Source organism: Notamacropus eugenii, chromosome 4 (genome assembly GCF_028372415.1).
Source record: "Notamacropus eugenii isolate mMacEug1 chromosome 4, mMacEug1.pri_v2, whole genome shotgun sequence".
Lineage (NCBI taxonomy): Eukaryota > Metazoa > Chordata > Mammalia > Diprotodontia > Macropodidae > Notamacropus > Notamacropus eugenii.
Window position 1 is genome coordinate 393,250,245 of NC_092875.1, and position 26,077 is coordinate 393,276,321.

Sequence of the window (26,077 nt, forward strand, 5' to 3'; positions counted from 1 at the left end):
AGAAGGTTTATCAAATATGACTGTTTAAGTAATTGTTAGCTCTAGGTAGACTGTCACTGAGCCCAAGAAAGCATGGCTTTGAATGAAGGCTACGAACCCAAGTTGGAAGATGAATTCTGTCCTTTTTTTAATTTTTAAATTTTACTACTAGGAAAATATATTCTTAATTTAAAAACTCAATAAATTATTCTTTAGGAGTGGAATAAGGATTGGACCTGTGATTTCAACAGCTTTGTAATGACAGGTGAAGAAATCTCTTTGCTAGTGCAAGTCAGCACCTTCCTCTCAGCTCATGGTCTTAGAGAACTTTGAGTGACTTGCTCAGAAAAAATCTCAGCCCCATACATCAAATCTGGGTGAGACTCGAACCTAGATTTTCAGGCCAGCTTTCTATCCACTTTACCACACTGCCTCTAAAAACTTTATTTTCAAATATTTTGAAGGGTGTGTAAATTATTTTCCAAAGGGTTTGAGCTTCATAAAAAGTCTTTCATTAGAAGCAAAGCTATAACTAGGGCAGGGTTATCAGAGGTTGTCTCCACAGGGCCAAACTATAAAGAACCTGAACTGCACTTAACAGAATGAGTGTTCTGGAGTTTCTGACTCATGGTATCCTGGGATCTTTCCTCACCTTCAAATGAATATGTCTTTAGGAGTTAATCTGAGGCTTTTGTTTGTATTTTCTCCCTCCTCCCCAAGTGCAAAAAAATGGTTAGTTATGGTTTTGTTTAGAAGATAAGAAGAAGATAAGAAAAATTAGCTGAAGTTACATAGTTTTATAGCAGGGAAAGAACTGAGTAATTGAGAGAGAAAGAATCAGACAGATGCACAGACAGATAGACTATGATGGAGTCAATTAGAGCAAAAGTTAGTTTATCCAATTTTCCATTAACTAGAAATGGCTATTAACCAGCCTGACATTTTATATATATACTGTGACAACTGGTGTTCAAAATAATGATACTAAGGTTTTGCAAGACCCCAAAATACTTTCTGCATCATCAAGGAAATATTGAGTGCAATTTTAGTATCAGGGTATTTTCTTATATTCTAATTCTTTTAAAATTGGTAATGCATGTCTGGTACTATAAAGTAATTAGACTCTTTTTCATTTGTGACTTGTAGAATCTGCTTCATTACCGTATAATCACACATCATATATGGCAACTCTCAGTTAATTAAAACATTTAATTAATGTGGTGAAGTGGATAGAGAGCTGGCCTATGAATCAGGGAGACCTGGGTTCAAGACCTGCCTCTGCCACATACTGGCTGTGTGACCCTAGGTAAGTCAATTAACCTCTCTGTGCCCCCAAGCAATTCTCTAATACTGTAAATTGCAGAGAGGTGCCGATTTGCATTGGTAGTAGGAGAAGTTATCACCTGGAACTTGGTAAACAAATAATATCACAGGTCAGGTCCAAATAAACAATCAAAAAACTTCCTCAGGTCACACCAGATGAGACAGAAAGTATCCTTCATTTGCCAATTAATGATTAATAAAATTCACTTCATGCATTTAAAATTTCAACTTATCTTTTAAAAGTAATAGATTTGGGTAAATGTCTTTCAAAGAAAACATAGAAAAGATAATCATCTTCTGAAAAAGAAAGTAGTAGTCACAGATCACTTCATCAAGAAGGTGTCATCAAGAAAGACTGACCCCATTGCCTTTTTTGTCAGCTTTACTTATTAGATTTACACAACAGCAGAGTGCAATAGATACTATTTACACAGATTTTAGCCCAGCATTTGACAAAGTCTCATGACATTCTTTTAGAAAAGATCAAGAACAATGTTGTTGTTGTTCAGTCATTTCAGCAATGTTTAGCTCTTTATGGCCCCATTTGGGGTTTTCTTGGCAAAAATGACTGGAGTGTTTACCATGTCCTTGAGGCAAACAATGTTAAGTGACTTACCCAGGGTCACACAGTTAGCAAGTGTCTGAAGCCAAATTTAAACTCAAGTCTTCCTGATGCCAGGCCCAGTGCTCTATCCACTGTACCACCTAGCTGCCCACTGTGACCTCCATTAAGAAAAAGTTGAGTAGTGAGACACACAGTACATTTGTTAATGGTTAGGAGTCAGTTCAGATGGACATCTCCAGTAGAGTATTCCAGGCATCTGCCCTTGGACTATTTAACAGAGAATCATAGATTTCAACCTGGAAGAGATCTTAGAAGTCAGCAAATCCAATTCCTTCATTTTACAGATAAGGAAACAATGAGATGAGGTGACTTGACCAAGATCACACAATTATTATATAGTTCTGCCAGAAATGGAATTCAGGTCTTCTGACTCTCAATACTGTACTCTTGGTTAAAGCATAAGCGACAAGTTTGCAAAACCTACAGAAGACGCACAACTAGAAAAAATAGCTAACATCTTGGATGCCAGAGTAAGGAAGTGAAGAAGATCTCAATAGGGCAAGAGGTAACAGCAAAAGATTTAATTTAATAACTGGGCATAACTGTCATCTTTAAACTTGGATTCAAAAAATTAATTTTACCAGCATATAAAGGGAAAGCAAAGCTAGAATTCTGCTTTTCCCTGGATGGTAGAATGGACAATGGACAATGAAAGGACATAGTAAAGTTAAGTTTGAGACAAGGAAATACTTCCTGACACTTAGAACTTCTCCAAAGTGGGATAGGCTGCCTGGGGAAGAAGAGGTTGGACCTTAGGAAAGGTCTTCAGCCTAAGACTGAATGACCCTTTTAAGGATATTTTGTAGAGGGGTTTCTTTTACAGGTATACGATAGCCTAAAGAACATCGAAGGTCCTTTCCAACTCAAAGATTCTGTAAGTCTCTGACAAACTAATATTTATTCCTTCCATCAAAATATCACAAAATAGCTTAAGCCTCAGAAAAGAAAATTCACCACTTTAGAGCTGAAAGAATCCCTAAATGGTGATATTTTCCAACCTCTTATTCCAAGCAATATAATATCAACATCAGACGAGACAATGGATTATCTGTTTTTGAGATCTTATGGAATTCCATCCTTATTTTGACAAAATATATAAAATCTGTCGAGGTCGTTTTCAATTCTTTTTCTATATGTTGAGGTTTCATCACTCCATCCTAACTTGGTTTCAGTGTGAAACCTACTGACCATGACCTCAATTTTATTATGTAAGTCAAAAATAACATTTTAGATAATACTGAACACAGAGTCTACTCCCTTGGGACAAAATCCTGCTACTTTTGCCAGGCTATATCTTCCTACCTTGTTATTAAGAACATGCCAAAAGCCTTCCTGAAACAAAGATCTGTTACATCAATTGTTTCCCATTGGTCTCCAAAGATTGTCACTCTTCCAAAATAAGAAACTGAATTGCCCCTCTTCTTCATTAAATTCCACTTATTCCTACCTGGTACTTTGTACTTTTATTTTGTGAATCATCAATTAACTGATTGATTAACCATCCAATATTTTACAAATAACCAAAATTAAGTTGCCACCTGAATCATTTCTAGGCCTAACTTTTTGGCCTTGTTTTTAAGAAAAGGGTAGCATTTGCCTTTTCCCAGTTTTCAACCACAATCATAGGATTATAAAATGTTAGTGCTAGAAGTGACTTCAGAGGTCATTTATGCACACAAACAAACATGTGCAATTTGACATATGGAAAAACTGAGACCCAGGAAGGACTTGTTCTTCATTAGAAGTATAAATATTTTGAGCAGCTTGTTTTCCTCTCACATGGAGATCAAGAGGTAAAAAATAGGAAAATGTAAACGTGCTTTTTTCATCAACCATGAGCTATTACTCTGAGGAATGGACAAGAAGTTTTTTGCATTACTTATGTAATTATTTGCCATAAATGATGATGGTACCTAAAACATTTCATTCAATATTAATGTATTTTTATTTAATACTTTACCTTTTTCCAAAGAGTTTTCACATACATTATCCCATTCAATACCTGCAGCAAATCTATGGTATGGGCATGCTACATATTATTTTTATTTTACCCATTCTATTCACTTCTGTGAAGTCAAGTGATTTTCCCAAGGTCACACATTAGGTCATTAACAGGATCAAGATCTGAATCCAGATCTATAACATCTGTTGTCATGATGCTAAATATCTACTTAATTCTAACTAAATCCTTTGTCTCCATTTCAAAATGAAACTTTGGAGTCTAAATGATACACATTGAATTTGTTAGCAAAGGAATAAATTACTGTATTCCTTCCTAGTCTTCATTTTACTTTTCAGTTTATTCTACTTTGTTACCTCGTTAGGAAGCAAAGTAGTGTAGTAGACAGAGCGATGTACTTGGAGTCAAGGTGAGCTAAGATCAAATCCTATGTCATCTGTTCAGTAGATGGATTACCCTGGGCAAGGAACTCAATCTCTCTATGTCTCAGTTTCTTCATTTGTAAAATGAGAGGGTTGGAATCAGTCATCTCTAAGGTTACTTCCAGTTCTGAATTTATGATCCTAAGTTCAATGTAATTCAACAAGTATTTAACAAATACTTATTATGTGCTAGTCACTGAGGATGCAAAAACAAAATTGATCTTGCTTGCAAGGATTTCATATTCTACTCAGGGAAACAACATGTACACAAACTATGTATAATTTGGATGAGGGGAATCCCTACCAACTGGGAGGATGAAGAAGGGTTTCATGTAGAAGATGGCACTTGAGCCAATATTTGAATGGACCTAGAGGTTCCAAGAGCTAGAGGTGAGAGAAGCAGGCCAGCCGTGGGAGACAAGCTGTGTAAAGACATAGAAAGAGAAGAATACTTTCATTTGGGAGGAACTCACTTGCACACAGAGAGGTCTTTTGAGGGTGTGTGAGGGCTGTAAAGCTCATCTATCAAGGATCTGTGATTTTGACTTGTCTCTAAATTAGAGTCTTAGAGGTTGTCTAATGCTTAGAGAGATTAAATGACTTCCCCCCATCACATAGGTAACTAGTGTCAGAGGTGAGATTAGAATCCAGGTCTTCCCGACTTCAAGTAAAGTACTTTATCCACTATACCATTCTTACTCATAAAATATGGTTGCATAACAAGAAGATATATAACCACATTTGTAAAGCAGGTATACATGAGTCATAAAGTTTCATGAAAGTTTTCCTTCTTCAGAGGAAGTGTATGGATAATGGATAGAGCAATGGACCTGTCGTTAGTCAGCCCCCTTTTGTTAGAGTACCTACTATGTGCCAGGCACTGTGCTGAGCTCCAAGGATGCAAAGCCAAAAATAATCCCTGTCCTCAACAAACTAACCATCTATTGGGGGAGGAAATATACAAATACGTACAAATCAGATACAGAAAGAATACACTGAATATAATCAACAGAAAAAAACACATTAGCTTTAAGCAGGATTGTAAAAACCTTCTTATTAAAGGCAGTATTTGGTGGGGACTTGAAGGAAGCCAGGGACGCTGGGAGACAGCAATTACGGAGGAGGAAATGAGTTCAAATCCCACCTCAGATTCTTACTAGCTAGATTCATCATCTCTCAGTCGTGTCCAACTCTTACCCCATTTTCTTGACAAAGATACTGGAGTTGTTTGCCACTTCCTTCTCCCTTTTATTTTACAGATTGAGGAATTGAAGGAAGCAGGGTTCCCAGGTCACATAGCTAGTAAACTTCTGCACCCAGATTTTAACTCAAGAAGAGGAGGCTTCATGACTCCAGGTCCACATTCCTTCCACTGCATCCCCTAGTTTCCCTACCAGATAGATGAACCTGGTTAAGTCGTTGGACCTCACTGTGTGTGCTTCCTTTGTAAAATGAGAGAATAGTACGTGACTGCTTATAAGGTCTCTCCCAGCTCTAAATCTATGATAATAACAAGACACCAAAGTTATCTGCTCTGTGACTTGGGCTGTTTTTGAAAATCTCAACCATGTGGAGAATTCCATTCAAACTTATCTATCCATTCAGAAATTTCTGCTGAGCTAATTTCCCATGGACGTTATCAGTTGAGCTCCACTGAGTGCTTCAATATCTATTTCCTTCTCTGATTCAGTGAAGGAAAGTTTCTCTCTTGGAGCAAAACTGTTTGGCCGCCCAAGGGGTAGAAGTAGTGACTCTGACAACAATAGCACTCCTTGCAAACAGCAACCCCAAAAGACAGCCTACCCAAGGATATTCCTCATAGAGCGGGCCATATGTTGCATCGCAATTGTTCTACCCACACTCATGCAAATGAGTAAAGCTTTCACTAATTACTCACCTCTTGAATTCAGAGAATAGACAGCATGTTACTGACAAAATAACTGATCTTAACCAGCATGGGTGACTTCACCCCACCCACCCAGTCGTTACCCAAGGTAATAACTTCTTTGTTTAAGCAATCCTAGGTGAGGCTTGCTTTTTTAAAGTTGGGCAATTGCTCAAGTGACAATGTTTTCAGAAAGTAATATATCCCTTTATAAGTTTCTGCTGGGCTGATTTTCCATGATTTCCTCCACAATACCAGCAAGTACTTGAATATTTTCTCTCCTCCCAACTGCCAAGATGGAAGAAATTAAGTCATCAGCATTTTACCTCCTGACATTTAAGCTATCATGTAATTGCTTTGATATCCACTATAATTATTTTACAGGATTTAATTTCATAAAAGATTGACATTGTTGTTGTTTTCTGGAATAATTATCATTTCAATCTTTTTTAAGAGACTATTCCCCTCCATTTCTGTCATTCTGAAAAACATGAAACAGATTATTGTTCAAAAACAAATGTCACTTATGGTCTTCTCCTCCCCAGAAAAACTTTATTTCTTCTGAAATAATAGATCTCAGCTGTAGAGTTAACTATACAAATGAGGAAGAAAAACAGTACTTTGCATAAAGGAATCACTTTGAAGACTCAAAGTAAATTTATCTGGTGGGGGAAAAACAAAAAGCACTTGACTGAGAGGCAGGAGACCTGGGTTCTCATCCCAGCTCTTTCACCATCTGCCGTGTGATTTCGATTGGCCCAATCAGCTTCATTAAGCATCAGTTTTCTCTTCTATGAAACGAGGGGGTTGAAGAAGATCATCTCAAAGGTCCCTTCCAGATCTAACACACTGTGAATTTAAATGTTGATAGATGTCAATTTCTCGATGTCCATGGCATCCATATGAGGGAGTCCTATAAAATCTCAATATCTCCTCTTTCTCATATGGAGAAACTGAACCAAAGAATGTTGAAATGGGTCCTCTGTCAAATGAGAGACTAGACTAGATGACTTCCCAGGTCCTGCCTATCTCTAAATCTGTGCTGCTATGATAACATACGAGAGAGTGATATAGTGAGCCCACAACAGAGTTGGGATTCAGCGTCCTGTCTTAACACAACACCACATGTTCTAAAAACTACAAAGATAAAGGTAAAAAAGTTTATTTTATGTTAATTGGTAAGTCACTTTGATGGTTAATAATACCAGAACCTGCCTTCTTCCCTCCCTCCCCTATCCAGATTACCAGGAAGAAACCTGAGCTCAAACTCTGGCACAAGGAAAGGCAAGAGAACATAGATACATTCTTTTACTCTCCAGACCTGTTGTAAAAAAAAAAAAAAAAATGAGGCTCTTTTTGATCAACCATCATTAGAAATAGCCCATTAGACACCTGGCATATATTCAAGCGGTTAATTGAGTGTCCCTTGTAATCCCTTTTCAGCCACTGAGTTTTGAAAGCAAGAAAAGCTACACCTTGAAAGTAGAGGGAGCCAATACCCACTTGGAAGTTCGATTTCTGAACCTAGGTCCTTTCCAAGACACAACCACAGTTCACATCAGCGTGGAGGATGTAGATGAGCCCCCGGTTTTTGATCCTGGCTTTTATTTTGTGGAGGTGCCGGAAGATGTGGAGATTGGAACCACCATACAGATCATTTCAGCCAAGGACCCAGACGTGACCAACAACTCAATCAGGTTTTTCCGCAGATTTCATCCTCTTCCCATATCCTGGAATCTGCCCCTTTCTTGTATGTACTGAGCATAAACACTTCTTCCCCCTCTGCCCCTTTCCCTCCTTACTCCTCCATTTCCTTCATTCCTTGAATATTTCCCTTTTTTTATCATGTCTTCTGTTTAAAATCATATGACTCTGTATCATCTTGGAAACGCATGTAAACCATGCCCATTGTCAATACACAATTTGAGTATGCAGCTATGGTCCAGACAGGGCAGGGCACATTTCCACTTGGGTTTCGCTCTACTTAATCTGTGGGCATTTGGGAAATTAAACCATCTTATCAAGATATTTCTTTCAAGAAGCAGTACAAGCATGAAGGATGTAAAAGAACACGGGATTTTAAATTAGAAGAAAAAAGTGGGCTTGAACCCTAGTTTACAAGCTGCATGGTCCTGAGTTTTACTATATTGTTTTATCATATTTTGCTTTGTTGTTGTTGTTCAATTGTGTCCCATTCTTTGTGACCCCATTTGGGGTTTTCTTGGCAAAGACAGTAAAGTGGTTTGCCATGTCTTTCTCCAGGTCATTTTACAAATGAGGAAACCAAGGCAAACACGGTTAAGTGACTTGCTCAGGGTCACACAGATAGTATCTGAGGCTAGATATGAACTCACAAAGATGAGTCTCCATGACTCCAAACCTGGCATTCTATCCACTGTGCTACCTAGAAGCCCTTATTTATTGTTTTACTATATTATATTTATTAGCATTGTCTTACCATTCTTGGCTGTAATTTATTTGTCTGTGAGATGAATTTCTTGTAATAATGCTTGAACTTCCTCATACAGTTAGTTGTTCTAAGTGGCACCTATGTGGTGCTGGCAATAGAGCACAGATTTTGGAGTCAGGAAGAGCTAAATTCACATCCAGTCTCAAACATTTACAAGTTGTGTGACCCTAGGTATCTCACTTAAAGCCTCAGTTTCCTCATCTGAAAAATAAGGATAATAATATCACCTATTTCCCAGAGTTGTTGTAAGGATCAGATGAAATATATGTAAAGCACTTTGCAAACCTTAAAGCAAGATACAAATGCTAGATATTGTTATTATTAAATGGGATAGTAGAGTAATAATAGTAATAGTTACACAGAAATTCAAAGTTTGTTTTATTTCAAATGGAGGTAAAGCACTTCATAAACATACCTGGGCGATCTTTTTTTTAACCTCAACCTGTGTTTTCATTGGTGCAGGGAACTCCCAGTTAGGAAATTCCCTCTACCAATATAGTTTTGCATGTTCTCTGCCAGTTACAGGACTGAGAAGGTTTCACATCAGACCTGGAACTAAACTCCAAACAGCTGATGAGCAGTATGACATATACACTTTCCAAAGGCACTTGCCAAGTCTCTGAGGCTTAACACAAAAGACCAGTATTTTGAGGATATTTGAGGCCATCTGCCATGTTAATTGTTGAAGCCCACAATACAGGAAAATGAATTTGGGGCATTAGTGCAGTTAGCTCATTTTAAACATCCTCTGATCTGTCAAATTCTCTGTTGGTTACCAGGATGCTCTCCCCACCTGGCACCAGTTTTCATCTAAATGAAAATGTTTGGTATCAATGTTGAGCAGGGTAGGTTCTCAGTAGGGAATGTCTGAATTTGAGTTGAAAACTTGCCTGTTTGTGAACACTGCTGTCCCCTTTACATCATTTACAGCTCATTACTCACTTCCTCAAGAAATCATCAGATTCTCTATTGATATACCCCCATTCTGAGCATAAGTTCTCTCAGCTGTTAGCAATTTCAGCTGGCACCTCTGTCTTTCCAGAAAGTTCATTCTCGTTTCTCAGTTTTGTATAACCTTTGTTGTTGTTTTCACCTTCCAAATAGCAACTAACCTTTAAATGGTGACAGTATTTTAGCCATATGTTATCCTTGTGCCTTCTAACAAAAAAAGAGAAATTTTAAGAAGAGAAAAAATTCCACTATCACCAAGATGGAGACAATTATAAGCAAATAAAAATACAAATAGTTCCTGTGTCAGCATAAAACTGACAATAAATGTATTTCAATGAATCAATTAGATGATCCTAGAATAATTTTTAGAAGAGATTTTACAGACTTATTTTAAAAATTCTATTCCAATTCTGAAAGGTTCACTTGGAAAATGGAAACTAGACCAGTTGTGGGAATACATGTCTATAATCTCAGCTACTGGGAAGGCTGAGGCTGGCATATCACTTGAGCTCAAGAGTTCTAGGCAATGTTGCTGGAGCATTCACACGCAGTTCAGAATCAAGATAGTGAGCCTTCTTTGGGGATGGGGCCAACAGATTGCCTGAGAATAGATGAATTAACACAGATTAGAAACAAAGCATTTCAAGGTTCCCATGCTGATCACTGGTGGGATCAACTGTGAGTAATGCTTATGCTTCCAGCCTGAGAGAGTTAGAGAAACCTCAGTTTGAAAAGAAAAACAATATGGGCATCACAAGATATTCAATAGTCTCAGTCTCTGCCTTTGGACTCTCCCATTGTCAAACTGGAAAAATAGTTCATGATATGATAATGTCATGAGCACAGGAGATACAAATAGCTCTTAACAAAGTACTCCCAGGGAAAAGGTTCTCCCACTAATCGAGGTTCGTAATCTTTTTTGTGTTGTGGACAACTTTGGAAGTCAGCCAAAGTCTATTCTGAGACCCCCTTTCAGAATAACATTTCAAAATAATTAGAGAAAATGCTATATTTCAGTTAGAGGTAAGGGAAAAATAAATATGGAATATGTAAATATGTAATAAAATAAAAATATAAACTTTTTTCTCATTCAAGTTCAGAGACCCTGGGAAATCTGCTCACAGATTGCTTGATTAAGAATGCCTATACACTAATTAAAAGATCATATTAAATTCTAATAGTTCCTGGGAATGAGAGATGATTTCTAGAAACTTTGCACAAAATTGGTCAAATAGCAAACTGTGGCCCAAAGAAAAGGGAAATTTTCTTTAATGATATCAAGATCTCAGAAATAGTTTTCTACTATTCCCACATTTTAGAGAGGAAGATAGCCCTCCATAGCCACAATCAGCAGAAAGAAGGGAACTCCTGAAGACATCAATCGAGTAGATGCAACTAAACCTAATTCAGTCTATGCAGGAGGGAGGGAACAGCTGCCTGAAGCAGATAACCTGTATCCAGCTCTAGCTTCCACTGCCTCCCAGTGGCCCTAACCAGAATAGAAGCCACAGAAGTGGAAAACATCCTCCAAGACAATCTGGAGTTAGCTAGAATTTATTTTAGCTATAATTTATGTATAGAGGGAGTATAATTTTCCTCTAGTGTCTTTCCTATGCTATTCGCTCCTTCTTTGTTACAAGTACTATTTTGTTCTAAAATGTTTTTCACTTTTTGCATATTTCTTGGTCATCTCATTTTTTATTCTGTATGTACTTTGCATAGAAGATGCATTTTGTAATATACCAAAAATGTATCTCAAATCAGGGAGCATCAACATTTTACCAGGATTTAAAATATTGAGAGTTAAAGGGCCAGTGATATTTTTTAAATGCATGAAACTTTCAAAGTAGCTTTCTTGAAGAACTTGTGTGTGTGTGTGTGTGTGCACAGAAAAAGAGACAGAGAGAGAGAGTGTGTAAAATAATAATTGGGCTCATCAAAATATAAACAAAATACAGGTTTGGTTTCTTCTGAAATTTGTGATTAATGCCTGAAGGATTTCCAACAAGCGCAAAACTGTTTGTTCAGTGGTAAACGAGCCTATTTTGGTTGCCAAGTAGCTGAGTTTGCTTTTTGAATCCCACACTTGTTCTATGCATGAACTCCAAGTACTCATGCATAGCGTATCAATACTTCCCTCAGTAGCATCTCCCACTAATGAATGAATGAAAATGATACAAAGTAAACATGATAGGTATTCTATTCATCCAATTTGGCATCCAAATAGTGTACCTATTTTAGGGGCACATGGGGAGGGGAGAAGCGGTCTCAACTTGTGATTTCATCAGTTTAGGAAAGTCTCAGTATGCAAACCCCTTCTATTAACGCAGGCCTGCAGACTTTTCTTTAACTTATGGTTATAGAGAGTTCCCAGGGACGCAAAGTCATTTAGTGATTTACTCATGATCACATCAAAGATGGGACTTGAATCTAAGCCTTCTTGACTCAGAGGCCAACTCTTCTATCCACTACTCCAGTGGTTCTCAAACTTTTTGATCTCAGAATCCCTTCACACTCTCAAAAAGTATTGAAGACTCTCTCCCACAAAGAGCTTGGATTTAGGTGTGTAATATCTATTGATATTTATCATATTGTATGTTAAAATGCCTTAGTATTTTAATGAAAAGTGTTGACATTGCAGACCATCTTACAATGTCTCAGAGACTCTGAAAGGTCCCCAGACCACCCTTTGAGAACTGCTGAACTTTCATGCTATTACAAATGAGAAATTTTAACAGAGAACAGATAGATGCTCGTATAAGCCACACTGGCACATCCCATTTAGTTCATTCCCATTTGTATCAAAACATTCTTCTCGTTCTGCCCTTCTAATATTTGTTCATTTTTTTGCCTCTTGAAAATTAGTTCTGAATTAGACTACTCTGCATGCAAACACTTACTCCACCAATAATCCATTTAGGAGCTAGGAGAGAGATTCTAATTATGAAAGATAGGACTCTGTAAGAAAAGCTCCTATCAGTGGCACTTGGTCAAATTATTCATTCTAGTAAAATTTTAACAATCAGTCCTTTTCTATTAGAAGTATATCCCACATGAAGTTGCTTCACACATACACACGTATTTTAGCAATAATGTCATTATTACATGATTACCAACCCCTGGTGAAAAGTCACAAAATCCTGTTGAGTCGTCATTCAGCCAAGACCTATGTTTAACATTGTTCCTCTGCAACTAATTGTATCCCATTTCATTTCACCTAATGTTAGCTTTCAGAGAACAAATTAAGAAGGTTAGGAAGAGCAAGCATGAAGTTGTTTTTATTTTGTTGTTGTACTTGCTTTTGGGGGGACATGAGGGTTGGAGGAAGGGGAGTTAGGTTCTTTGTTTTATTTTGTTTTAGAACAACACTATCTGAAATGGCAGTCACCAATGTGAACACCTCTGTTTTCAGGGCTAAAATTTCAGACACCATTGCTTTTCCCATAGACACTATGCCTACAATTTTGACAGCTTCCTGAAATTCATAGTCATGAGTTTATAGACTAATTGGTTGAGATGTTCCTACATATCTGTAATTCAAAGCAAGCATATGATCCTGTCCTGTATGCTCTTGTTTGCAAAAGATAGAAGAGTAAAAAACCTATTTTTTTTAATTAGCCAGGATTATTAAATAGGATATGCAATGTATGTTAATTTCACACTTGTTGGGCCACATTTGTATGGCCAAAACCATACCCATTCACACATAGCTTTTCCCCCTGCTTTCTACAACCTATGGAGAAATAGGTTGTTGTGTAATTAGTTAATTAACTATCCAGAAAGCACAATATACTTTGGTCATTAGGAAATGACCTGAAGCCCCTATCCCAATAGTTACGACAGGGTATTTAGTGCACATGGCTGGACTTTTCCATAAGATGCAGTTTTCCCCTACTATTCACTAGAGGGTGATCACACTACATTCAAGTTGATGATTCCTTCTCCCCCTCCTCAAGTTCTCTTCAGTTCTGCATTGATCTATCTAGGGGGACAGAGATGTAATATGGCAGTAAAGTATTAAAGTTAGAGAAATATCAGTTTGGTTCCCATCAATCTAAGTCATTCCATCTTTCATGTCATTTCACAAACCATTCATATTCTAACCACATACATTTTATTATACAAAGGCAGTTAATACCATGATTGTCAAGAGCTGATCCTCCCGATTTTTTCCCAAAGCAGAATGATACCTTCATTTTTCTTAGGTGGTATAAGATTAGGGACAAGAGTTATAAGCCCAGGGCCAGTTTTCAAAGGCCAGGGACTTTAGTTAACCAGAGCATGGTAATACTGTGGTAGGAACAGATTTGTCTCCCTCCCATTTCACCAAGATATGGTTTCCAGAAACTCATGGTCCAAGCATTCTGGAATCTGTACCAAATTCAACTCCTCTGGAAGCCCTAACTTGCCTCCCTGCCTCTGGGTCTCGGCTCTGACTCTATCTCAGTCATAGCAAGTAGAGGCTCAGACCTTTGCTGTAATAGTGACTATACCCGAATATATTAGTCTGAGTTCAAGGACCACTGACATGTCTATGCCTGGTGGACAGGCTGTTTGGCTCTGCCTCTGTCCTCTTTGTGCACCCTGAAACTCTAGGCAGCAATTTTTTTTTTAAAGACAAAGGGCCCTCCCTGCCCATATATGGCTTAATTCAACACTTCTGTGGGGCATTATAAACATTTTTATATAAATAGTTATTAACAATTAAAATGTGATTAAATAGTAAGTCTTCAGAGACTGAGAAAAGGGGTGAATTGAAATGAATAAGATAGTTGCCAAGGAAACTCTCTCCTCATTGGAAGAAAACCACCATGGGGTTTCACACAGAAAGAGGAGCCCTGTCCATATGCAGAAGGCAATTTTCTCACTGGAATAATCAATAACATGAAATTCTATGCATAAAAAAATAATATGCCATTGAGAGCGAGATTTAGTGAAATATAAATACCGACATACAAATTAAGTACCTCCCTCACTAAACCTCAGTTTTTCTATCAGTGGTTTATTTAGCTGTTTTTCTTTATCATGTTTTAAAGAGAAATCTTTATTTTCTTCTAGTTTTTAGGTTCCACATGTCAAATAACTTATAACTCCTTTCAAGCTTCCTATAATCTCTTCAATACTTTCAACTCAGAAAGAAAAGCCGTAAATAGCATTTTATCAGAGAGAAGGTATTAATTTTCATCCTTACTCTCCTAACTCTTGGAGCCTTCTTTCTATCTATTCCCTCTCTGTCCCTGGATCCCACTTCCTTGGAATACATGTATTTATGTATTTACACTATATTTACAAATATTTTGGAATTCAGCACAAAAGAAGAAGATTGCCATGACCTGAAGTGGAGAGGTAGAAAGTTACACCACTCCTTGAGGCTCTATAAAATCCTCAGGGCTCTCCTATTCACTTCAATTGTAATAACAGCTTATTTGTACAAGGCTTAAAGATTTTAAAAATTATTTCCTCACAACAATTCTGTTAAAGTATAAGTATTGATGCTAACATTTTGCAAATAAGAAAAATGAGGCAATGAAAGGCTAAGTAAATTTCTCATAATTACACAGCCAATACATATCTAAAGCAGAATTCAAACCCAGGTGGGTCTCCTGACTCTAAATATAGGACCCTAGACTGTGCTGCCTTTCAAAACTAAGTGCATTCTCTTTCCTATCCTTGGAAGTTCTTCTAGGTTAAAGCTTTGTCAGCAAGAAAAATTTACGTATGAAGATCTAACTGACTTGTACTTTATAGATAGTAAATTTATAGATAAGGAAGTTTTTTTATAGGTAAGGAAATTTAAGTATGAAGATCTAACTGACTTGTACATGATCAGGCAACCAATTCTCTATCCATATTGGTAGGGATAGCCTTTTGAGTTAAGTTCTGTTACAGAATCCATTGAACCATGTCTTCATATAATGCATGGTCAATTGCATGATGGGATACTCTGCATTATTTTCTTCCAGAGGCAAAAATAATGTTTCTAATATATATTTTACAGATATTCAATTGATAGGAGCAGTGATCCTGGGCGATTCTTTTATGTTGACATCACAACAGGGGCTCTCATGACTGCAAGGCCCCTTGATCGAGAGGAGATCTCATGGCATAATATCACCATCCTGGCAATGGAAATGAGTAAGTAGAATAGCTTGGTTTTTTAGTAAGTAAATTTAGGTATTCTAGAATGTGAAAATTTCAAGAACTTTGGTTGAATATACACTTTTGTTGTCCTTAGGAATCAGAAGAAAATGGGAATCACAGTTCTGTCAGTGACATATGACTGAGACAAGCCACATAATATGTCTAATTCTCAGTTTCTACACAGATAAAATGAAAGGGTTGAAGGAGATGACTTCCAAGGTCCTTTCCAATGCTAACATTCTAAGATTCTAAGATTTGTCTTAAGACTAAGAGAAGGCTTAGTGGAATGCCACTGGGCTCTGTCCATGGTCCTGCTCTGCTGATTAGTTTTGTCATTCACTTAGATAAATATATAGAAGACATACTTATCAAATTTATAAGATATCATGAAGCTGAAAGCAATACCTAATGGTTAACATTCTGCATGACCAAATAGGTACACATAAAAAAGACCTCAACAGGCTGGGATGATAGGATAAACCTGAAGTGAAGCTAAATTTTTACAAATATAGTCCTGTAGTTAAATTTGAAAAAGCTGACTGTACAACTATAAAGGTAAGGACAGATAGACAATTACTGATATATTTTTAAATGATAGTTTTGTAGACTTCAATGTCCATGTGAATCAGTAACAGCAGCTAAGAAAGCTATTCTGTCTTAGATGGCAGATAGGTGGTGCAGTGGATACAGTACCAGTGCAGGAGTCAGGAGGACCTGAGTTCAAATCTCACCTCAGACACCTGATACTCACTAGCTGTGTGACCTTGGGCAAGTCATTTAACCCCAATTGCCTCATCCTGGGTCACCTCTAGTCATCCTGATGAATATCTGGTCACTGGATTCAGATGGCTCTGGAGGAGAAGTGAGACTGGTGACCTGCACAGCCCTCCCTCATTCAAAACAAAGTCCAAGTGCAAGTCATGTCATTATTTCTCTGATGGCATGGTCTTCTTTGGCAACGAAAGATGAACCCACACATTCATAGATGTAAATACTCAAAGTGAGGCAGGTAAAAATCCTGCTTCTTCTACCCTAATTAGAGCATATCTGGATGTTTATATTCATTTGTGGGGAAAGATATTCTTTGGGAAGGACATAAATAAAGCAGAGGAAACCTAAAAGAGGGCAACCAGGATGTTGATGAAACTCAAAACAAAGATCATTTAACCAGACTGACAAGAAGAGAATACTTAATGGGAACGTGATATCTTTATTCATGAGTGTCACATGAAATAGAAATTAAAACTTGTTCTGCTTGGCTCCAGAGTGCAGAACTAGTAGAGATATGTGGAAATTGCAGCATGGCAGATTTCAGTTCAAAGTGAGGAAAAACTCACCAACAATTAAACCTACCCCTAAATGGAATAGGGTACATGGAAAGGTAATCATTTCCCCAAAGCTTCACTCTTCAATCAGGCCTGAATAACTCCTGCTAGCAACTGTAAAGGAAAGCTTTTTTCATTCCACTTTGCACCTGTTGCCCTACCTGGTTTCAACTCCAAAGGGGATTCCCTTCTCAGGTTAAGACTATCATTTCTAATCTCACCAACATGTGACTAACTATACCCTTGATTGACACCACCTCCCTTAGCCTTCTCTCTCCTATGATTGGAAGGTGGGTGGGTGGGATACCAAACTCCTCCCAACACCTTCCTTTACAGAGGACAAAAAATTAGATTTTTAGCTCACTCCACTTTGCATCTGCTGCTCTGCCTGGCTTCAGCTTCATGGAATAAGAAGCTCGCATGCTGTGTACCCTCTGGTATCCTCCACCTTCCTGCCTCCTTTTGTGTGTTCTCTCCCCTTTCTATTGTAAGTTCTTAAGGGAAGAAGTTGTCTTTATTTCCATTAGAAATAGTTATCTCCCCAGCACTTAGTTCAGTGCCTGGAACATAGTAGGTGCTAAATAAATGTTCATTATTTGTATTGGTCAGGTGTAAGTTGAACTAGATGACTTCCAATAGGTCTGTCATTGTGAAAGAAAATTACTGTATTCAAGTCAATTTCATGCACTAACTCAAGTCATAAGAAATAGGTTCAAATTCTACCTCTATTACCTCTACTTTCTACCTCTGTAAAATGAGAAGTAGGATGAGATAAGCTCCGGGAACCTTTCTAGCTCTAGAGCGATGGTTCTATGATTCTATGATAATTGAGTTTTCACTGTGCGTGCAGGGAGATGTTTCATTCTTCCATCAGCTCTCATTCTCAGGATTTAACAACGTTTATTCTCTTCCATTCTGCTCTAAATGGAGTGGGCACCAAGGCATAAAATGGATAAGGGTGAGGTAATGTGAAGGATACTTGATTTCAAATATAACTTCTATCAAAGATGCATGTACCCAGTTGGGCCCTAAGCTGTACCCAACTCATGTACTACACATACATTTGGTTTCTCAAATCCTCTAACATACCCTTTGTTTAATCCCTAAATGTTGAGTTATTTACATTTTAATGACATATAATTCAAAGCAGAACTTCTTGATATGAAATAAAGCAACCCAGGGTTTGAATATATTTCAGATTAGATGTACATTATCTTAAATAAATTCCAGAATACAAGTTGGCTTTTGGATACATTTATAATCTTAAGTCAAAGCTAAGCCAAGAATTCAAAATCTTTTCTTAGATAAACTTGGTACCTGCTGTTCTTCATGTCTGTTCCCTCCTAGTAATCTGTTCCTTCTTCCCTCTAACACTCCTGGTTCTTGCTCAGTCTTTCATTGTCTCCTTACCTGACTCTAGCACAACTTTACATTAGGTACATATCACGACATTTGTTTATATTATAATATTTGTATGTAATTAAGCCATTCATTTAGGAGCAATTAGTATGATCAAGTAAACATACTGCTTCCCTCACTGATTTACTTTTCCTGGGTCTCTGAATAACTTACTCTTTCTATATCCTATTTTATTTTTATCTTCAGACAACCCCACACAAATTGGAAGTGTTTCTGTCACAGTAAAGGTCTTAGATGTGAATGACAATGCTCCTGAGTTCCCCAGATTCTATGAAGCTTTTGTTTGTGAAAATGCCAAAGCCGGGCAGGTGAGTAGAGCCCCATGATTGAGGTCTTTGAATGAATGAAGGATGAAAGGAAAGAAAGAAGGAAGGAATAAATTGAAAAGCACTCAAGTGCTTACTGTGTACCAAGCACTATGAATTGTCTTTTGCACTGAGGAGTAGTCCCCAACATAGAACATGGGTGTGTAGCCCAGAGAAACACCTGTTACAGATTTCTTATTACAATAAACTAGTCATACCCTATATTTCAACATTTCCCTACAGGTATTGTCCTAAAATGTCCCTGGAGATCAGTCTTTCAGAGATCTGAATGTATTCTCCCAAACAACATTAGAGATGGTGGTTAGGTGCCTGGGCTAGCACACAACAACCATTTAACCATAGTGTTGCTGATCTAAGAGCACTGGTTTAAGGTCTTGTTCCTGGGAAATAGAGGTTGTAGGGAATATGCGGTGCAGGAGAGGGGAAGCGGGGAAAAAAGAGTTTCCTCCTCTTTTCTTCAGAATATTATTACACAATACTAAAATAAGTGGTTTATCTGGTACCCTTTTTCCTTAATTTTTGCTCCTCCTCTTTACCTCCTAGTGGTGCTTTCAGCAGGATTTTCTTTGTCCTCAGTCCCCTCAAGCTGACTAAAACCTGCAGTGTGGCACTTTACCCACCCTATACTTACTAAGTGCTACATATCCCCAAATTATCACCTGGTATTCAAAAAAAGAAAGAAAGAAAAAACTGTCATCCTCTCCATGCAGATCTTAAACTAAGTGTTGGAAGAACAATATGGTTAAACTGCATCCCAGTGAGAGATGAAGAAAGAAAAGGAATATTTATCAAGTACTTACTGTGTACCAGGAACTGTACTTAGCATTTTACTAATATTATTTCATCTGATACTCACAACAATCCTGAAAGACAGGTGTCATTATTATCCTAATTTTACATTTGAGGAAACTGAGGTTAATTGGTTTGCTGTTTGTTACACACCTGTATCTGAGGCAGGAGTTAAACTCAGGTCTTCCTGACTCCAAGCCTCCAAGAACTCCAAGTTCTATCCACTATGTTGCCTAATTGCCTCAGATGACACATCCCTCAGAAACATCTCCAGAGGAAGTTGCTTTTTTCTGCTTTAGAGGGAATCCAGCTTAATCTGTCTCTGAAAATAAATTCCTTGTAGAACATCCCTAAGAGGTCACCTTCCATCTAAAGACCTATGGTGAAGAAGGGACACACTACCTCTGAGCAGAGGTTCTTAATATTTTTTCTGTCATGGACCCCTTTGGCAGACTGGGAAAATCTATGGACCTCTCCTCAGAAAAGTGTTTTGACTACATAAAATAAAATTTTATAAGTTAGACTCACCAAGGAAATAAATTCTGTTAAAGTAAAGATAAAATATTTTTCTGATACACGTTTACAGACCCCACTATAATCTATCTTCAGACCCCATTTGGGTCTGCTCTAGAGACAATCTCTTATGCACAACTCATATTGGTTGGAAGTCTAAACCTGTCTCTTTTCAATTTTCAATCATTATTCCTAGTTTTTCCCTCTGAGGCCAAGTAGAAGAATCCCTCTTCCATCTGAAAACTCTTCAAAGACTTGAAGACATCTAGCATTTGATCCTTTAATTCAAGCATCAGGCAGTATTGGATAAAATAAAATAAAATAAAATAAAAAGGCTATTCTGCTTGGAAATCTGATCCCCAAGGTCAATGTCCTGAAACTATTCCTACTTTTCACAACTTATTCCCACATTCCACATCTGACCCAATAGATTCTCTCACAGCTCTTCATTTCTTCAAAGCAGTTCCCATGGCTGCAGTAAGTGTGGCCTCTAGTTGGGTGGCATAGAAGAATGGGATGGGATGGAAAGGAATGGGAGAGAATGGAAGTGAATAGAATGGAATGGAATGAAATAAATTGGAATGGGATAGGATGGAATGGGATGGGGTGGGGATCAAACAAGAATAGCTGCCTGTCATTTGTATGTCTGGGTCATTTGTAAGTTGGAGCTATGTGTACTGGTCGTTTTTTAATAGGAGCTCTTATTATCTTTAGCTCTCCCCAGTACTTTCTACTCTGATGTGCACCTCCTCCTCATCCTCCCAACATCATTATATCGTATCTGCATAGTCAAAACTTTTAAGAGTATCTTCATGAATTCACTAGACAATGACTATACACTTCTCTGCTCTGCCTGTATACATAAGATAGAATAACTTTTCTGCAAAGGGGGAAAAAAGCTTTATATGTTTGATCCATCTTTATTATCCTTCCCTTAACAATTTGTTCAATTTGATAGTTTATAATACACTGAAAAATAATGTAGAAAAGGCTAGGCACAATTCTAATACCTTGTCTGTGAATAGTTAACCTTAATGTTTGCTTGAACTGTTGAAGTCCTATTCACAAAAACCCAGAATTTGAGAGTTGGAAGGGACTTCAGTGGTCACATACTTCACTTGTTGTTCATTAGTTTCAGTTGTGTCCAACTTTTCACAATCCTTTTTGAGGTTTTCTTGGTAAAGGTACTGGAGTGGTTTACCATTTTCTTCTTCAGTATATTTTAAAGGTGAGGAGACTAAGGTAAACAGGGTGAAGTAACTTGCCCAGGATCAAACAGCTAGCAAGTGTCTGAGGCCAGATTTGAACTCAGAAAGGTGTATGTTCCTGACTCGAGGTACTTTATCCACTGTACCTCCAAGCTGCCCCATACAATCTAAGCAATATTCAAAAAATAACAATAATTCTCCTAGAAACATAAAAGGGACTAAGGAAAAGGGGATAGGTGACAGTGGACAGAGTGCTGGTTTTGGAAGCAGCAAGACCTGAGTCTTCCCGGACACTTAATTCTGTGCGACCTTAGGCTAGGCAGTTTTCTTGTCTGAAATGGGGCTGATAAAAGCTTTTCATCTCAGGATTTTTGTGAGGATCAAATCTGATCATTTATATAGAGCATTTTGAAAACTTCAAAACTTAATATAAATGTTGGCTCTTACTTTTAAGAGGATATTAAGTAATTTTATCATTTTATAAGAAAATAAAATATTCTCTGCTTTTCACAAAATCAGTGATATTCAGAGTTGGAGAGAATCTAAGCAGCTATCTGGACAAACCTGTACACATAAAGAATTCCTACTACTATACACTTGACAAGTGGTCATACAACCTTTGCCTAAGGACTTCCATTAAGCCCATATATCTTCCCAAGGCAGTCCATTCCACTTTCAGATTTCTGTAACTGCTAGAAAGGTTTTCCTGACATTGAGCCTAAATGTGATTCTTTGCAACTTCTATATTTCTTAGAGAGCTTTAGGAGGAAAAAGATGTTTTCTGACAGGTTAATAGACTTTAGCCATTGTCCTTATTAAATGGAATCACCAAGCAAATCCACATTTCTGCAGTCTTATTTGAAATGTGCTACAATGGACTCACCTTTAAGCATAACCTACTAGTGACACAAAATTACAGAATTCAGAGCGTGAGCATCCAGAGTATCACATGGAGGTCATTACTTTCATCTGGGAAACCCCTCTCTTACCCCTACATAAGTTCTTACCTCTCCCACCTGGCTATTGCAAATTGGGTACTTTGAATTAGTCTCTAGGACTCAGGGTTTGTTTGTTGTTGGGGTTTTTTTTTTTTTTTTTTTGGTTCGTTTTTCAAATCATCCTCTGTAAATGCACCTAAATTTATCAAAAGTTGAATTTTCTTGTGTTAGTGGCCATAGCAGCCCATCTGCTTTGCCTGTAAGAAAGTATAAATGTGCTTTTTTTCTCAGTAAATGACCTAGAAGAGGACACAGAGATGAATCATACAGGATACTTTTGAATGACTGAGGACAAGAATGAAACTTGCATATCATAATCCAAGTAAGGCTTGATGAAAGAATCTGTCATTGTCTAGGACAATGACTAGGGGATATTCCCAACCTAGATCCAGGCATGCAGATTTGTTCTTTCATTTTTAAAACATAGTAACCTCATAGTTCTGTCCTAAGAAGACTGTGTGTCATGTTGCACATTCTGAAATAGCCTTTCCTGATAAATGTGCAGCATTGCACATCCCTTTCTCTGTAGGCACAGGTCAAATAATGTCATGTCTCACAGTGCCTGGCACATGGTAGGTGCCTAACAAATGTTTGTTGATTGACTGGTCTCCCCCTTATTTAACTGCTTCATACTAGACTTAATAGGGGACTAGATGGATGATTTCACTGCTATTTGGAATTTCCAGGTAAGGAAAACAGGTAAGCATCTTCTCTGTCACTTATAGTCTTAGAGAGTTTCCTAGTACACTGAAAAGTTAAGGGATTTGCCCAGGGTCGCACACCGTGTCAGAGGAGCCTGAATCTAGATCTTCCTGATCCCTAAGGTTAGCCCTCTACCCATTACGCCAAGCTGCTGCTCATCTTAACAAACACTATAAAAATAGCCAGTATTGTACTTGGGAGGGGGGAAAAGGCTTCTCCAGGATATCAGGGAATAGAGAAAACACTTAGATTCTAGGAAGATTCTAGGAACTTAACACAGAAGTGAGTGAGCAGAACAGATCTGAAGTAAAATTGTAAACTAAACAAAAGGTGCCTTCAGCAAGCTCTTGGCTCCCTTTCTATATCTCTTTTCTCTTACCTAATATCCAGTGTTTCTCTCTGTCTCCGTCTCTGTCTCTCTGTCTTTCTCTGTCTCTCTCTGTCTCTGTCTCTCTCTGTCTCTCTCTGTCTCTCTCTGTCTCTCTCTGTCTCTCTCTGTCTCTTTCTCTCTCTGTCTCTCTATCTCTCTCTCTCTCTCTCTCTCTCTCTCTCTCTCTCTCTCTCTCTCTCTCTCTCTCTCTATCTCTCTGTCTCTCTCTCTCTCTCCCCGTTCTACCAACCCCCATCCTTAGCAAACTTCTTCCAAACCCACTTTTCCCATCATACTGTTATATCCCCTGCATCCCTTTCACTCACTATTCTATTTTTCTCCTAGGTCAGAAATCCCTAGGCTGTTAACCCAGTGCTCATTAATCTGTTCATGAAAACTAACATGGTAACATCACTTCTATATCTGATTAGAAAGGTCTCCCACAGGGAAGGACTGAAGCTGAAGGAAGAACTATCTCTGGGGTTTTGAGTGACCATAGAGAGTAGACAGTAGAGACACTAGACGACAGCTGGGGTCTTATGGCCCTGCTTCAAGAGCTATTAAGTAAAACAGCTCCAGTTATCTGTGAATTGGTGCAACCATTCTAGAGAGCAATTCAGAATGATGCCAAAGAAGTGGTTAAGATATCCTCATTCTTTGACCAAGAAATTTTACTATTAAGCATAGATCTCAAAGAGATAACATACACACAGCTCCATAGACACTAAAATATTTATAGCACCACTTTTTATGGTAGCAAAGAACAGCAAATAAATCAATTGTGGATTGTCTGAACAAGTTGAGGTAGTGAATTGTGCAGTAAAAAAATATAATGAATACAGAGAAGCATGGAAAGTCTTGTGTGAGTTGATGCAAAGAGAAGTAAGCAGAACAAAAAACAAAACAAAATAACAATATATCAAATGACTAGAGCAATGGAAATGGAAAGTCTAACAACTACAAAACAATAAAAAATAAACACTATAATATTACAAAAAACAAACATGACCCCAAAGAAGGAATATGAGAAAACACATCCCACTCCTACTTTGCAGAGGAGGAAGTGGAGGAGTTTGTCTATGGATGTAGAACATTGTATATTCTTTTTACTGTCATTTTTTTTTAAATTTACTGATCTGTGCAGTATATAGAGCATGAAACTTGAAATAAGAAATATCTGCATTTGAATCTTGCCTCAGACAATTAATATCTTTGTGAACATAGGCAAGTAACTTAACTTCTCTGTAACTCAGTTTCTTCATCTATAAAATGAGGCAATTTAACTAGGTATTCTCTAAAGTTGCTTCCAGATTGAAATCTAAGATCCTGTGGTATCAATTTCATTATCTGTAAAACAGGGATAATAATAGCACTTACCATCTGGGTGGTGTAGTGTTATAGAATAGGAAGATCTTTCCTGCTCATTAATAGGTCTAACACATGGAGCCTGTGATCATATGAAGACTGGATCATATGGAGCTGAGACTGAGAAGAGCTTGCCTAAGGAGGAGAGAGAGAGAGAGAGAGAGAGAGAGAGAGAGAGAGAGAGAGAGAGAGAGAGAGAGAACAAGCTCTGTGTGTGTGTGCACGTGCACGTGTGCGTGCATGTGTGTGTGTGTGTATGTGTGTGTGTGTGAGGAATTTGTCTAGGGGAACTTATTTTTTGTGGTGAGGCCTGACAGAAAGAAGGTTTAAGATGTTGGCACTCCTTGGATTAGTGATAAGTACCCTGTTAAATCTTATCTCCTGGTATTCTAATGCTATCTCAAATAAATATTTTGGTTTTGTCTTTGGGGAAGAAAGTTTTATTTTGCTAATGTACCCTGGAAATATGCATACATATTCATTGTGGCTGTTATGGATATTGCACTGGCCTTACAGGTGGTGCAGTGGATAAAGCATTGGATCTGGAGTCAGAAAGACTGAGGTTCAAGTCCAGTCTCAGACACTAGCTGTGTGGCCCAGGGGAAGTCACTTAACCTCTGTCTGCCTCATCTCCAAAATCAGGATAATTAATAGCACCCAACTCCCAAGGTTGTTGTGATCATCAGTTGAGATAATATTGGAAAAGTTCTTAGCACAGTGCCTGGCACATAAGTTGGCAGTTGATAATGCCTATTCTCTTTCTCCTCTTTCCCCCTACTTCACAGGGTTGTTGTGAGGATCAAGTGAATTAACATATAGAGCATTTTGCAAACCTTAAAAGGCCAGATAAATTTTAGCTATTCTCCTTTCCTAAGTAAAAATAAAAAATAAAAAAAACCTCTTTGCTATAAGGGATGGCTCTCTGAAAGTGAGGGCGGGTAGGGACAAAGGGGGAAATTTAGATTCTATAGAAACAAACAATATCAATAATGTTTTTTTAATCTACTCCCTTTACTCTGCCACAAGTGAGGCTTGTTCTTAGTATAGGGACACGGTGGCCATGGCTGCAACTCTTCCCAGTGAATTTCACACCAGACCTTTTAATTTGCTGAGTGCTTACAATAAACAGAACATCTGACCACCACAGCTCCATCACATTCTTGGTGAACCTTGTGTTGGCTGGGGGGAAGAGAGGAGGAAAAGCTTGGGTCAGTTGTTCATTTTTTGCCTTAGCAAGGCAATGATTGGAGAGCAAGAACTCTGAGTTTTCATGGCTGTGGAGGCTGTTCAACTGGCTCTAGCTGCT

The 26,077-nt window shown here is 37.9% G+C and overlaps 1 protein-coding gene and 1 long non-coding RNA gene across 5 annotated transcripts in view; one reads left to right on the top strand and one right to left on the bottom strand.

Annotated features, from left to right (window-relative positions):
- The window catches only part of CDH20 (cadherin 20), a 303,787-nt gene that overhangs the window by 253,418 nt on the left and 24,292 nt on the right, over positions 1-26,077 (top strand). The window contains exons 8-10 of the mRNA XM_072605493.1: positions 7,638-7,891; positions 15,614-15,750; positions 18,687-18,808. Of these exons, the coding sequence (XP_072461594.1) occupies positions 7,638-7,891; positions 15,614-15,750; positions 18,687-18,808 (513 nt within the window). The remainder of the gene's footprint in view (positions 1-7,637; positions 7,892-15,613; positions 15,751-18,686; positions 18,809-26,077) is intronic.
- Positions 1-26,077, bottom strand: part of LOC140501667 (uncharacterized) — a 264,231-nt gene that overhangs the window by 121,883 nt on the left and 116,271 nt on the right. The gene's annotated exons all lie outside the window — the stretch shown is intronic.